The sequence below is a fragment of the Lytechinus pictus genome, chromosome 9 (genome assembly GCF_037042905.1).
Source record: "Lytechinus pictus isolate F3 Inbred chromosome 9, Lp3.0, whole genome shotgun sequence".
In the NCBI taxonomy this organism is placed as follows: Eukaryota; Metazoa; Echinodermata; class Echinoidea; order Temnopleuroida; family Toxopneustidae; genus Lytechinus; species Lytechinus pictus.
In genome coordinates, this window is record NC_087253.1 from 20954510 (window position 1) to 20970212 (window position 15703).

Sequence of the window (15703 nt, forward strand, 5' to 3'; positions counted from 1 at the left end):
TTGTTCAAGGGGGGGGGGGGGGTGATCTGTTGTTTCATCCCCCCTGCTTGAACAGTATGACATCATGGATTTACACTGATATTAACACCAACACCAAAAGGTAAACACCACCATTAAAATAATCGATAGTATTCTGTACTTTTGCATTATGAATAATAGAAGACTGAAATGAACAAATAGGACACAAGACAAGCCCAAATCAGATCATTATGAAAAAAATATATTTGATACTGAAAAGTTGCTTTACTAAAATCAGTACTTCATATCTTCATGCAGGTGCACTGTAAAACAAATGTTTTACGGTATTATAAATATTTCATTCGTAAACAAATATGTTCAAATTAAAAGAAAACAAGAATTTATACCAGCATATTCATGATCATTTGTTTTGTGTTATCAATATTAATGTTATCGATCACCAAGACCCTGTTACATTCATAAAATGAAAATAATTCACATACAAATTTTTAGTTTATACAGTACAGTGGTGCTGAAAAGTTACTGAACCCCACCGGAAAATGCACTCCTTCATGCCGAATGTTGAATGTAGACAACACTACAATGTTTGGTGAGCCCAGAGAAACAAACTTTATTGCATGTAATATTTCATCACCTGACTTCACAATTAAATATCTAAAAGATAGCAGAACTTGAACTGTTTTAGCACAACTGTATATTATATGCTTTTCACACTGTACTTTTTTTCCTTAACCCCGGGATATTGGTGGGGCTAAGGAGGGCCTTAGCCCCACCAATTTCCCGGGGTTAAGCTTAGCCCACTTCGTTTTCACACTATAGCAAAGTGGGCTAGCACGATAAATAGTACGGTACTATCTGGCCCTGCAAAAAAGCAGGGTTAGCCGGCTTATTGTGGTGCTAGCACTACAGTTGCGGTGCTAAGAGATGCAGTGTGAAACGAAACTGGGCTAAGGAAAAGTGGGGCTATAAGCAATAGCCAATCACATAAGTTGAAATTACACGTTAATTACGCCCTGTATGGTAAAATCATCAATACTCATGAGCTGTGGGATAGTCCGGGGTTAAGGCGTTAACCCCGGCTAAGCAGATAGTATGGGGTTAAGAAAGTTGGTGTGAATCCAAAAAAAGATAGTATGGGGTTAAGGATATTATGGGGTTAAGGAAATGCAATGTGAAAAGCATATAAGTGTATTACAATATCATACACATCAAATACAGAAATTATTTTTTTTACATTGATAAAATCTTGTGCTACAATCTGAAAACCATGCATGATACATTTTGGAAGCCGCATTGAATTGGACACATCTTTCCCCCTTTTCCTCTCCCCAAACTCCAAAGTTTGAAAGCAAAACCCCTTGTTCACTGATAATATTATAATTTTGATTTCAGTAATTTGTAAAATCCATACCTTCAATTACACAAGTCTTCACTCAAGACTGTACACATTATAATGAATTACAAATAATAATAATCCGCTTTTATGTAGCGCTTAATACATCGGAACGACGTGTCTAAGCGCTTTACAGATATATTATTACCCCGGTCATCGGATTCAATCAGTCATTCCCGCACACACTGTGTGCACATCCTCCACTCCCTGGGGATTCCAGTCAATCGCCAGTGAGCCAAACACAGTACTGGACAAGCTACAATGACTTTCGCATCCTACCGGGTACCCATTAGCACCTGGGTTGAGAGTGGCAAAGTGTGGATTAACGCCTTGCCAAAGGATGCCAGACCGTGGTGGGATTTGAACACACGACCCTCTGTTTACAAGGCGAGAGTCAGAACCGATACACCATGGCTCCTCCACAAACTACCCCCACCCCCTTTTAATATTTGATTACTCTTCTCTTACACAAAATCATGCAAAATCATTTATTTATCAAATAACACACATTTTTTTTTTTTTTGGGGGGGGCACCCAAGTCATATTTTGATACAGATAGGGGGGGGGTGCCTTATAAATCCCTGAGATGGGGGTCTAAGGAAGTTGCTTTGGGGTTTTGGGAACTATGATCTATTGGTTTATTTTCAATTGGTCTAATGCCAATTCGTCCAATCAACAACTCGTCTACCATCAGTTGGTCCACTATCCACAGGGTCTAATTGCCATTTCATCTAATAACCATTTGGTCTAAGTGTTTATTGGGTGAAATGAACGAAAATCAAACGGATATTAGACCAACTGATTATGAGACGAAATGCTGGTCATGGACGAACTGGTGATTAGACAAAGTGATGAGTGGACCAAATGGTTGATAGATGAAATGGGTTATAAATGAAATGTCGATGAATGAAATATACTAAAACTATGGAACTATTGTTGACTGTCATTTTCACACCATTTCTCTATTACCATTGCACAAGAGAAATAATGGACTGAACAGTATAAACATCATAAGAATACAAAAAGAAAGCTTTCCACTTAGGTATTGATATAGTAGGAATCTAAAAGGAATACTCCCCAGGGAGTGTGTAATGTAAATGTATACACTACCCATGGTCAAGAATGATTAAGACCAATGATTTATGAATGCTTAGATACATGGGCTAATATAACCTTGTATCTAAAATAATAATAAATAAATTTTTTAGGCGATTTGCTTCCTCTTTTTCACATATACAGGGTTTTTTTTTCTTTTTTTTTTTCCTACTATATAGTCTTTATGTTTTTTCCCCGTCACACCTAGCGGATTACAATATCAGTTACACCATTTGTGTATTTATATATTTTTTCATATACATTTCTTTTTTGGATATATTTATATACATATCACTTATAGATACATATTTACACTTACCTTCTTCTCTTAGTTTGTTTAATGCTTTATCATATATACTTATATGTCTTTTGCACATTATCAGTTGTTCCCCATTCTTTTTCTTTTTTCCCCCCACTCTTATGCACCAGTTTATTCAGCCTTTCTTTGTAACCTGTTTGACCCACCTCTCACTAATTCTCTTGTTTTTCATCCCATTATCACTGTTTTGTTCCAGATCCTGTTTGATGTTGCCTGCCTCATTATTTTAATCCCTCTTGGCTCGAGGTCTTTTACTGGCCTTACCAACACTAACTTCCCTTTGTGTCTGCCTACTCCTTTTCTTTCATCCCCTTCACTAACCTGATTGGTCTTCTCTACTCACTAATGCCCCTTTTGTCTCCTTGTTTCTAGTGTTGCTGTAGCTTGTTTGTGGTCTATATTATGGTTGTTCCACTTTATATGTTTGTCATTTTGCCTCCGACAAAGATTCTGCTAGGATCGAAAGCTTAGGCCCCTTTTTGACTTTCTAATAAATAAATTAGGACAGCTAAAAATAAAATTTATGTTAGAATTATGACATAAGTAGCAGCCTTCTTTTTCCCAGAAAGAGTTCTGTTCAGGAAGTAGGGGACTGTTTTCAAAAATATGATGTTACCACAATAGCTATAATTCTAAAATACAGCCTTTTCTCAGCTGTCCTCAAAATTCTTAAATTCTTAAGGGTCTGTATTCTGGACTCAGGTTTAAATATTAAACTCTGGGCCCCATTTTATAAAGATTTGTGATTGATTCGATCAATCACAACTATGGACAGCCAGCAATATCAACATGTATTATGCATGTTTGTTCTAAACATTTTCTGGATATGATGTATATTCATACATCCATCATTTTCTTCAAAATTCAGTGTGCTTCTCTTTGTTTACAAAGGACCATGTGGAATTTCCTGTGGAAAAAATTGTGACACTGATGGATTTCCATATACTTGAGATCAATTGGATCAATCATAACTCTTTGTTAGACAGGGCTCTGGTTTCAAGTTGTGATTGAACTATGGGTAGATAATTGCTGCATAAATGTTTATTAGAACATCTTCAATTTATCAACTCACATAACACTCAAATCATGCATAATGGTCTGGGAATGATGACTGAAGTATTTTGTCTTCATCATGAAAGCAAAGGAAACCAAAAAGTCAACATAAGAAATATACAATGTATAAACAGAACTTTTTGATATTTGGGGCATCTCATAGTTTTAGCACACAGTTAGACCATGGTCTAAGTTAAACAAGACTTCAGAATACTGACCTATGTTTTACAACCCAAAGAAAATATCAAATAAGAAATTATCATCATTATTCTGATAACTATAACAATCTTTTTAAGTACCTCTGAATATTGGAAAGAACTAAAACTCCTTCCTTGTTTCCCAGAAAAAGTCACTGGACACAAGATTTCACAGTTCAACAAATAGAGTGAACATTAACACTTCACCAGGTCCATTATCTTGCCTGGACTGGTTTATTGACTTTGAACTACAATGTCTAGGGCTCAAATCCCACTGTAGCTCTCCCCTCATTTAAGCAAGGCATTTATCTACATTTGTCACTCTCCATCCTGGGCTCCGATGAATTGCGAGTATGAAAGAATCACACTGATTGGTTCCTGGTCAGTATTTTAAACCAACTGCGCATGTAACATTGATCATTATTGGCCAGTCCATTTAGCGATTGATTGCTAATCTTCGTGTTACGGAGCCTTGGTGTAGTAAATGGGTACCCACTAGGAAGGAATTCACTGAATACTCAAGTGCCCAATCAGGGTAGCCATGCTAAAGCCAGAGAAATAGTATGTGTAGCCTTTAGACAAATTGTATTAAGTGCTTGATTTTTATTATCCTTATTAGTATTATTATTAATAAAAGATCTAGTAATGATCCTCTCTCCTCTTTCACATCTATCACCAGTTTATAATATATATAATATACACCTCAAACAACTTGACCATAATTGCCTTTAAACTCTGCATATAGATCTGGTATCAATTTTCCCACATTTTTTCTCTTCAACCAATCCTTACCCTTTCAAGGCCACTATAGATAGGTTTTACTGTATCAAAATCTACTAAGTCCATACCTCGACCAAGAGTTTGCATGAGTTGTCGACAGACGCGGTATAAAAATCTAAGAAGCATTTCATCATTTTTGTGAAATGGCTTGTCACATGCTTTATCCAACAAAGTCTGTTTAATCAGACAAAATCTGTTTGATCATCGAAAAAAATCTGGTACCTTGGTATCAGTCGGACATCTGTGCTACTCAGCCAATCAAAATCAAGGAGAGTTGTCGGATTTGATGACCTGTCAGACGATTCGTATTTATGAACCACTCTCCTGGTACCAATTCACTTTTGTCTTTCATCAACAGTCTATAAAGATCACATTTTCTCACATAACTGTACTACAAAAGTCTACCAAGACTTAAAGATCTAGTCCAAAAGCTTACCTAAATTTCCTATGGACTCAACATAAAAAAAATATAGTTTAAATTTGATTCCACCGACTGTCTGTAATGATATTTTTTACCTCTTTAAGAAGTCTTCATAAATTGCTATTACTATACTTCAAAAAGCTTACCAAGGCTATGGACGAGCAACATAGTCCAAAAGCTTGAATAAATTGCGTATGTACTCATCCAAAAATCAAGTTTACTATAAAAGACCCAAACACCTAGTCCAAAATCTTGGCTAAATTGACAAAGGACTCAATATAAATATGTGACCAATCAATGTCCATCTTTCGCCAATTTTCTTTTTGGATAAATTTCTCACCTCTTAGAGGACTTCATAAATAGCTCTTACTCTACTGCAAAATATCTAGTTAAACTCAAATACCTAGTGCAAAAACTTGCCTAAATGCCAACTCGATATACAGAGTAAATACTTGGTACCAATTTGATCTCCCATCTTTCACTGATCCCCTCTCTTTCAACAACTGTCTATATAGATCAATTTTCTCACCTCTTGGAGGTCTTCATAAATAGCTTCTACTGTACTACAAAATATCTACTTAAACACAAACACCTAGTCCAAAAGCTTGCCAAAATGCCCTATTGACTCGATATAAAGGTCTGGAACCAGTTCTCTTTCCTCTTTCTTTTCACTTCCTTGGAAGGCCAGGATTTCTTCCTCACTCGTGATTCCAGTCAAGACGGCCAAGGTTTTCAATCCACAGTTCTTTCCTAAGAGGATATCTGTGTTCAGACGATCACCGATCATCACCGTCCTGTCAGGGTTCACGTCAAATCTAAAGAGAATATAGGATGGGATGTTAGAAATAATTAAAAATCTTTAAATACAAAACATAATCACAGCTCTAAGTGAAATTGACAGTTCAAGTACAAAGTACAACAATGAAAGTTTTATGCATATTCAGTGCTTGCTAGGTTAATGTACAGGAAATTCGCTTGAGAAAATTTTAGGAGTTTATATTTAGAATTTACAGTGTCTCTCATTGGCCTGAATTATTTAATAATACTGTGTCAAGAGGCTTGTGTTTACAATTGGCTTTGTAGCTTTTAAGCTTTTTATTTGTATATTATTTGTCAATTTCACATTTCGCTTCAGGGCCCCGTCTTACAAAGAGTAGCGATTGATCCGATCTATCGCAACTATGTACGGCCAGCAATGTCAACATCTATTTATGCATGTTTGTTCAAAATATTTTCTAGGTATTATGTATATTCATGCATTCATCGTTGTCTTGAAAATTCACTGTGCTTCTCTTTGTTTACAAAGGACATTGTGCACATTTCCTGTTGAAAAAAATATGACACTGATGAATTTCCATAGTTACGATTGATTGGATCAATCGTAACACGGGGAACAGATGGGTCTTTAACCCATAAAGGTATTGTCCCTTTTACAAACGTTTTTGGCAATACCCGGAGATCCAGAAAGCAGGAATACACATATTACCAAATATTAAAATAGAAAGAAAAAAAATATGCACCTTTTCTAACATGGTATGATTTTCTTGATCAAACCTATTAAAGTTACATCTATAGAAACATCACCAAAAGTATGCATGAAATCGTTCAATTCTACTTAAGAAAATGCAGAATTGCCCCAATGACAAGTTCGGTCGCTTCGCTCCCTCCTTTTCGAGATTCTTCAAAAAAAAATTACGCATCCTACCCCCCAGGAAAATATTTGTGCGTACAGTCATCTACATATATATTAAAATCTAGGGGAATATCACACCTTAATCCAGCAAAACATGAGGATAAAAAAAGAAAAGTACTAAACTTAATCTTGGTACATACTGTTACAGAACTAAAGAATTAAGAAAAAAGAAAAGAAAATACTCTAAGCCGTGATATAAACTTACTTTTCTTGGATGCAATCGAACATAAATTTGCTAGGTTTGCCGAGAACCGTTGCTGTCCTGTTTGCAGCTACCTCTACAGGTCGCACGAGGGAGCCTGTGCCTGGGTTTTGAAAAGGCATGGAGGGAGAAAAAAACACAGTTAAAATCTACTAGTCACTGTATGTAAAAGCAAAATAATTCTTTTAGGCCTGAGAGTGCTATGACACAGATATCTCACTTTCATAATCTTCCATCTTCGTTTTTTTCCTTTTTCTCCCCCATCAATCGTTATTTTTCAATACTACCACCCGCTTCCATTTTCTCCCTTATAAGCCATTTCTTAGTTTCATTCTACGTATGATCAGAGGAAGGTCATTTGTACTAAAGTGACATGGTGGTTTAAAATTCAATGAGATAAGTACAAACTTTGATGTCTTGATTATTCATATATTCTTTTGCATTGTGTTTTTTATTTATATCCACAGAAAACAACAATGCGTCCACGAACGACTGGTATTTCAAAGTTTGCCAAGTACATTGTACAACATGCTATAAAATGCATTCAAAGGAGAAATGTAACAATACCTTCATAGACTGTTCATTGGTGAGCTATTCTAGTCACCTGGTCTATTCAATTTCTTCATACTGCTATGTAAGGCATGCTTACGTAATATCTTGCTTTGAAATCTGCCTATCATAATGAAAGAAATGAAAGGTCATTTGACCAAAATTGTCCATGAAGTGACTACATGTACGAACTGGTCTATTCTTCTCCGTTTTTTTTCCATTTTAAAGCAAGCACCCTGCCCCTGTATTGCTATCCAAGGGTGTACAAGGGGATATGACGAAAAAATGAATGAAATGAGAGCAGTTACCAGGCATGACAATATCTGAGTTTCTGAGCGGGAATTGCTGGTCCACATTGGTTCCTATAAAGACTGAGTTAGGTCTGCTCAGATAAGAAGCGGCCTTTAGGAGCTTCATAAAACTGAAGTACTGATCGAACCCTACTACAACACCACTGACCTGAAAAATACAAGAACCACCAGAGAGTGTTTCACAAAGAATTAGATCTGACTAGACCTCATGTCAGGGGCAGAAAAGTAACAAAAAAAAAGGGGGGGTTACCAAAAAATGGAAGGTCATTTCGTCCATGAAAAGTTTGAGAAGCAAAACCCCCCCCCAAAAAAAAAAAAAAGGTTATCACTAGTGTCTGAACAAAATATTGCCATTAAAAATACATGCTGTAACTTTAAAAAGAGAAAGCACACTTGAGTAAGAACGGCATATTCACATTAAAAATATTGACTATAGCTCTCAAGGGGGGGGGGGGGGGACGGGCCGGATGTGCCCCCCCCCCCCCCTGGATCCCCCACTGCCTCATGCTTACAGCTAAGCTTATTCTTGCCTCACATCTTATTCCAGGGGGTGATTCACAAAGAGTTAAGTATAACGTAAAGTCATGCTTAAATGCTGATGGGCACATATTATGCAATCTTATTAATACACAGTTGTGCATGGCCTCTAAAGCGAGTGATTTGACCAATGTGGTGATGCCTTTTTTACCCCATGCAACTGGGAATTTAAGTGTGACTCTACGCGACACTTAATTCTTAGTGAAACACCCCCAGGTTTTTAGCCAGTGGATATATCTATAGAGTGTGTCCCCAAAAAGAACCCCTTTTCACAGATAGATATAACAACAATAGATTGTGTTTTCATTATGGATTTGACAATAATCATTAGAATGGAATCTCTTCTACAGCTACAGCTGGGGTAATAATATCCAAGTCCTTTGGTAGCACATAGAGACATTATTCATAATTGTGATATGCGCTATACAAGAACTGTAGGCCTATATTATTATTCTTTTATTTCAGAACTTAGCAATTATTCATGCATGAAAAATTACAAACAAAAAATACTGAGGCATGTCAGAAATGATCACGTATCAATTTAACAATGTATATTAAATACCATAAATCATTAGCTTATGTTTAAAAAAAAAATCGCTGAGAGTCCTGCTTTTCTTTATTCTGGGACACTTCGTATCAACATATAAAACAAACCTTTACTTACATCTGGGTCAAGAACTACGCTGTCAGCTCGATGTTCTAGAATTTGACCTTCCACATCATCTGGCTGTTGGAGAAATATTGAGAATAGAAATGTGTAACATGGTTGAATGAGAGACAGAGATGACATATTGAATTCAATAATACTTTTGATAAGATTTAAGAGTCTTTGATTCACTGAACATTATTTTATTTCAGTACAGTACACATTTCCCATAGACTGAGTTATCATATGGCTGGATTGGTTTTGCTATTACATATTTTAGTTGACTTCAATATGTTCAACACAACAGGGTAACATCTTGCTTTTCATTTGTTTGTGGTGTTCCTCAGGATTCTGTGTTAGGACCTACATTGTTTTTTGTATACAGATATATAAATAATAATCACATGCCACATTCATATAGCGCTTAATACATTGTTTCTAAGCACTGCATACTTTAACCCCAGCTTTAGCACAACATCTCTGACCGCTCGCTCATGCATTCAAGGAATCTCTTCCTAATGGGTACACATTTACTATACCTGGGTGGACAGTGGCAACTGTAGATAAAGGCTTGCTTCGTTTTTTTAGTACGGTGCCTAAAAGTTAATTACTTACCCCTGTTCCGATGAACTCAATACCATGTTCCTTCATCTCCTCTTCCAATCCTGTCATCCCCATCAGATAAACCTTGCCGCTGAAATTGAGTTTGTACTTCAGATAGAGAGCTGCACAGTATGCTGTACCGAAGATCTCATCCTGGGAATATCAACATCAAATATGTTACACACAATAACTAAATAAAATTGGATAATAGCTTTTACAATGTGATGAGTTTATAATTATAAATCCCATTATGATGTTATTTTATTTGTTTGATTTTGGTCTATTAAATCAAATATATGTCTTGTAGAAGTGAGCCTGAACTACAACTTTTATGAAACATTTTTGAAAATAACAATGAATTTCTTGTAATATTTATCCCCTCATCTAATACATCTTGAATATTTGTTTTGGTTGCTATAAAAAAAAACATATTGCAGCAATAACTCTCTTTTCTAAAAGGCTTAAAAACAATCATAAAATTATGAATTCCACGGTAACTTTCTCAATGAGAAATGCTCAGAGCAATGTAAATAATGACTTGCACCTTCAATGTTTTTTTGAGTACCGTTTCATAATACAACTTGTCAGTGTTTTTTACTAAAACAAATTTGATTTGGGCCAATCAGATACAAGGGTTTTGGTAGCTTAAAAGGTCATAGAAAATAAGCGATTATTCTTATCATGAATTGCTTCCGAGACCAGCAGGCCCCCATACTACAAAGAGTTACGATTGGTCTGATTCAACCTCAATTATATGGATGTCCATCTATGTCACAATTTTTTCTTTAGGAAATTTGCACAAATGTCCTTTGTCAACATAAAGAAGCACACTGAATTTTCAAGAAAATGATGGATGTACATTGAGAAAATGCATTGAGCAAACAAGCATTTTAGATGCTGATTCTGTTGGCTTTCCATAGTTGTGGTTGATCAAATCAATCACAACTCTTTGTAAGACGGGACCCAGAACGTATCAGTGCCACATATTCAAACTTACCTTAGATACCACAAATCCCATTTTTGTGAATTTCTCCTGGTACTGAACCCTTGATTTCGTACTGTTGTTTGTAACAAAAATTGGTTGCTTGCCCTGCAGGAAAGAAAAGTCATACACTTGGGCTTGATTGGAAAATATATCTTCTCCCACTGAATCATGTAATACCTCGTGGGTGTTTCATAAAGCTGTTCGTAAGTTAAGAACGACTGGTGATCCTTTCTTGTGGTAAATGGTATATACATTAGCGATGATTTAGTGTGTAACAAAGGATCACCAGTCATTCTTAAAGTCGCTCTTAACTTACGAACAGCTTTATGAAACGGTCCCCAGTAACCTTTGAACAGAAACAATCCAGTTCCATTAGACAATGGGTCAACCTGCTATCTTCTTCACTCTGTGATTCCTACAGACTTTCTACAGTGATTACCTGGTTCCTGTAGGCAATGGCCCATATTCTGAAGTCAGGTTCAAAATTAATAGACCATGGTCTAAGTCTGTGCTGAAATTATGGGAAGCCAAAAATTCTAACATTCTGTTTATATTATTGTATATTTCTTATGTTTACTATTTTGTTTCCTTTTGCTTTCATAATGATGAAAAATACTTCAAAAACTTCAGTTATCATTCCCAGACAAATTGGGTGTCATATGAGTAAATAAATTGGATGTGAACTGTTAGGGATTTGTGCCCCAATTGGCTCTCCATAGTTAAACCACAACTGAATGATTTAATGATTGTCAGGGTTTAATTCAAACCTGAGTTCAGAGTACGGGCCAATGGGTTTATCTGTTGACTACTGAAGTCTGTGTGATTCCTAGATGTAGAGCATTTGTACAGGGACTACCTCATTCCAGCAGACAATGGGTTAACCTGTCGCTTCTGAATACTCTGTTGATCTCTACTCAATGCCACAATAAGGAGACAATTTTCTTATATAATAATAATAATAGCAATAACAATGATAACTTACAACAACAAAAATAATAATAATTATAACAATAATAGTAATAACTCTTATTTACCCCGGGTAGCTGCAGCCACTTCACCTGTAAGATTTTCTTCCGGCAGGCCATACATAGCATGAAAAGTTATTATTACCCTTCTCCATTCTCATATGTCAAGCACCTGACAAGAAATCAGAAGCTCCTATTTCAAAGTCTTAGGTAAGGACTGACCAAGGATCGAAACCATGACCTCTACACTCACCATTGATCTGAGTTTATTGATCGTCTCCACAGCACCAGGGACGGGGGTTGTAGAATGCCAAAGAACTCCTGAAAATACAAAATCAGGGCTTAAATTAATTGAAGGCCATTGAAGGCCTGGGATGTGGTTGGTCTAGCTGGACCAAGTAATATGGCAAGACAATTGTCATTTTTCAATCTCTATTTTTATTTCAGAAAAAATAATTTCAAGAATCAAATTTACTTAAGAGCCAAGTTATATGATGAATAGCTGTAATGGAAACTGACAGTGTCAAAAAATCAAGCATTTGTCCCAAAGAGAAAATATGCCAAACATTGCCAACCTTATTTCACCACACAGGGAGTAGTAACAGAGAACAAGGTTATATATCATAACCTTGTTCATGAGTGGCACAATCCCAAACATCGGACATATCGGCCAACTGAATTGGAAATGCGTGCTGTGGATGCGTGCACTCGTTTTCGGAACAAAGTTGCGTGCAACGGAGCCGAATGAGGTCCGTTTGGTAAGTAAATTTATAATTATTTACCAATTTCTATATCACAATTATTGATAATAATAATTGAAATCGGCATTTGTGCAGCTAAAATAAATTATTTTATCAACAATTAAGCAATAACTTTAGTTTGGGGTCTAGAGCGTGATTTATTTTAAATTGCCGAAATTGATCGTGGCGCACAACTCTACGCGTCCAATATAAATTTGGAAACTGCGTCCGATTTTTGGCAAAAAACGAGCTTCTGGTAGTAAGTAAATTATTTCCATTTACCATAATTTTTTTTATTCTATCTTTTTATGACATTAATATTCAACATTTGTACTACGGAAATAAACATGATTTTTATTTCAGGACTACATTCAAGAAAAGAATACTCTACTCTCAAATCTCCACTTTTCTCGCCTATCCAATTCCTTTTCTTCTTCTTTCCACTGTTTCTATAACACTCCACATGGTGTACCGTAAACCACATCAGCGATGATTTTTATTTGATTCAATGATTGTATTTTTGTTTTTGTCCAATTAAGACTTTAACTTTTAAGTGTCCGGTATTTGACTCTTTTTTTGAGCACTTTACTCCTCTTCTTCTCCCCTCCTCATTCTTCCAGCTTCTCTCTTCACCCTCTTCCTCTCATCCCCCCCCTTCATCCGCACATATCAGCTTTTAAAATCACATGTAATATCAATAAAAGTGCTGCATGTGCTGTGTCCATCGACATTACACATGCACACAAACGCAAACAATTTTAACCAGCCACCAGCGCGAAACTGAATGGGTGGGGCTGCTACATGATAAATGATTCAGAATTCGTGCGGAATTCAACGTTTTCCCTTCCTTAACCTTAATGTAATTTCTTGTATAGCTCACCATCACAATCTAGAAGAATCGTATCGACAGAATCCAGTAATTCCTTCATTAACTGTTTCGTTAATTTTCGGCAGGTGGCCATCATTCTCAAATACTTTGCATCACATCAGCTGGGGCCAGGCTGGGTACAAATTGCGTAATATCAGCTCGATCGAGCCTAGCTAGCCGGTCGCGCGGCGCGGCGAAGGGGAGGGGGCGGGGGAGGGGGGGGGGGGGTCTACTATGGGGTCTACCTAGTAGGCGAGGTCGCGGCTGAGAGAAATAGAAAATTAGAATTACGGCAATGGGATTCATTCGCACTCAGTGAAAGTTACGAAAAGTAATAGATAAAATGATTTTCAGAATACGGATTTGAATTTTAATTCTGAAGATAGATATAAGTATATAGGCCTATACCCTTCATATATACCTGGGTCTGAGAAGCACCGGGGGAAGCATGACAAAAAGAAAAGACCTCAACGTTAGAAGAGAAAGAAAAAGAAGAAGAAGGGCGGGTCCCCGGCGGGTCCGCGTGGGGGGATCGAGAAGGAAAACAAGAATTAATACTAGAGCTAGGGAGTGCGAATTAATGAATCCCAGTGCCTTCTAACTTTCTACTTTGAAATGTGGGTAAAAATCTAATCAACCATGCACCCCGGGCTCCCGGCTCTTTCTTTTGGCCTAATTTATGTAGGCCTAGGCCGAGGCCTATATCATCTGGCTATAAATCTACCAATCAATCAATCAATCAATCAATCAATCAATCTATCTCTATCTATCTATATAACGTAGCCGCGGTAAAGAGTAAAATAATGATGAATATACCCCAAGTATATTAACAGGCTCTAATATTAGCCCCTATTAGCCATGGCAAATAACAGGAATTTTATCTTTGGGAACTTTTAAAATGAATTAAATTACATGCATGCGTGTTGGGTGGAGGGTGGACGGATATCAAAGTGCCTTTTCACGTATGAAACTTTTTTCGTAGATTTGGTAATAACGTGATGGGACAAAATCGGCCCAGAAAGGGATCGTGATCGGAAAATGACTCACAACCTATCTTTGGTATTGATCGATGCCACAAAAATACTTTTATATGTATTATCCCTGTTATATGGGACTATTATACAGTGGTGTACCGTGGGCCCCCGTGGGTCACAGCATGGGGGGGGGGGCACCAGCAAAAAGTTGAGTCACTTATTGGGTGCGCGATTTTTTTTTAAAAATCTAGACCTGAAGAGGGGCATTCTAAGGCTTGTTTTTAAGAATTCACTAAGACCATACGTATTTCATTATCCAATTGATTGAAAAACTTTAATATTCAGACGAATCAGACCAGAAAAAGGGGCAAGGTCTGTTTTTAGGAATTCATAAAGAGCCGACATATCTCACCAATCCACTAATGCGAACGTAAACGGACTGGAATTTTTTTATATTCAGACCTTAAAAAGGGGCATGACTTTTAGAAGTCATGAAAAGAAGCATAGGTCACGAAAAAAAATCAATCGGATAACTCGAAGTGCGAGGATATATATTTGGTGTATCTTGATGTGAAAACGGGATGGTACAACAGGATTATGTATCACATTGAGCAGACAATGCGAGCATGCACCAGGAATGATGAACACATAGGCCATAATAATGTTTCCCCAAAGTTATGAAAAAAATATGATGTGATATAGATGATAAAATTTGTTCTTATCCCACTACGTTCCTTTTTCTTTCTCCCTCTTTCTTCTCCTTTTCTCCCGTTTTTTTGCCAGCCGATGGGGGGGGGGGGGGGGGGACACGTGCCCCCCGTAGTTACGTCACTGTCTATCATTAATACAATAAAAAAAACTCTCCGTGCATGGGTCTTTTTACAGTTGTCTCAATGAATTAATCGGGGATTTAATCCCGGTTTTGACCCTCTCTTGTTTTAATTCGTAAGCTTATTTCCGGAAATCGGCTATAACATTTCTGCAGGTCAAAAATCGACTGCAATGAAGCTCATTTAAAGGACAAGACCACCCCCAACAAAAAGTTTATTTGAATAAAAAGAGAAAAATCTAACGGCATAACACTGAAAATTTCATCAAAATCGGATGTAAAATAAGAAAATTATGACATTTTAAAGTTTCGCTTAATTTAAAAAACAGTTGTATGCACATATTGGCTGGTATGCAAATGAGGAGACTGATGACGTCATCCACTCACTATTTCATTTGAATTTTAATATATGAAATATTCTAATTTTCTCCTCATTGTCAAGTGAAACAACAATGATTCCTCCCTGAACATGTGGAAGTAATTAGCATTGTTTAATACTATATGGTTCATTCAAGTTGGTCCTTATTGTTAAATCTGTGAAAAATGAAATATTGTATAATTCAA

General features: G+C 36.7%; 1 protein-coding gene across 2 annotated transcripts; it reads right to left on the reverse strand.

Annotated features, from left to right (window-relative positions):
• Window positions 1–1895: 1895 nt before the first annotated feature.
• Window positions 1896–13497, reverse strand: LOC129268135 (glycerol-3-phosphate phosphatase-like). Of its 2 annotated transcripts, XR_010294682.1 has the most exons (9): window positions 13349–13497; window positions 11982–12049; window positions 10776–10868; window positions 9791–9931; window positions 9194–9256; window positions 7990–8140; window positions 7136–7235; window positions 4508–6052; window positions 3786–4366 (listed from the first exon to the last, which is right to left on the reverse strand). XR_010294682.1 is itself a non-coding variant. In XM_064104911.1 (8 exons), exons 1-8 carry the CDS (start codon window positions 13431–13433, stop codon window positions 5830–5832), a joined length of 924 nt encoding a protein of 307 aa, XP_063960981.1. In that variant the 5' UTR covers window positions 13434–13497; the 3' UTR covers window positions 1896–5829. The 2 variants fall into 2 exon arrangements, 1 of the variants encoding a protein (XP_063960981.1); XM_064104911.1 differs by having other exon boundaries at window positions 1896–6052.
• Between the last annotated feature and the right edge of the window lie 2206 nt (window positions 13498–15703).

What these genes read in the sequence shown, in the direction of transcription:
- LOC129268135 (XM_064104911.1), bottom strand. Translation starts at nt 13,433, where the DNA reads ATGATGGCCACCTGCCGAAAATTAACGAAACAGTTAATGAAGGAATTA. An exon ending in TTGAGTTCATCGGAACAGGG is followed by an intron (nt 9,257 to 9,790) that starts GTAAGTAATTAA and finishes TTTCTCCAACAG; the next exon opens with CCAGATGATGTGGAAGGTCA. An exon ending in GCGTAGTTCTTGACCCAGAT is followed by an intron (nt 8,141 to 9,193) that starts GTAAGTAAAGGT and finishes TGTATTTTTCAG; the next exon opens with GTCAGTGGTGTTGTAGTAGG.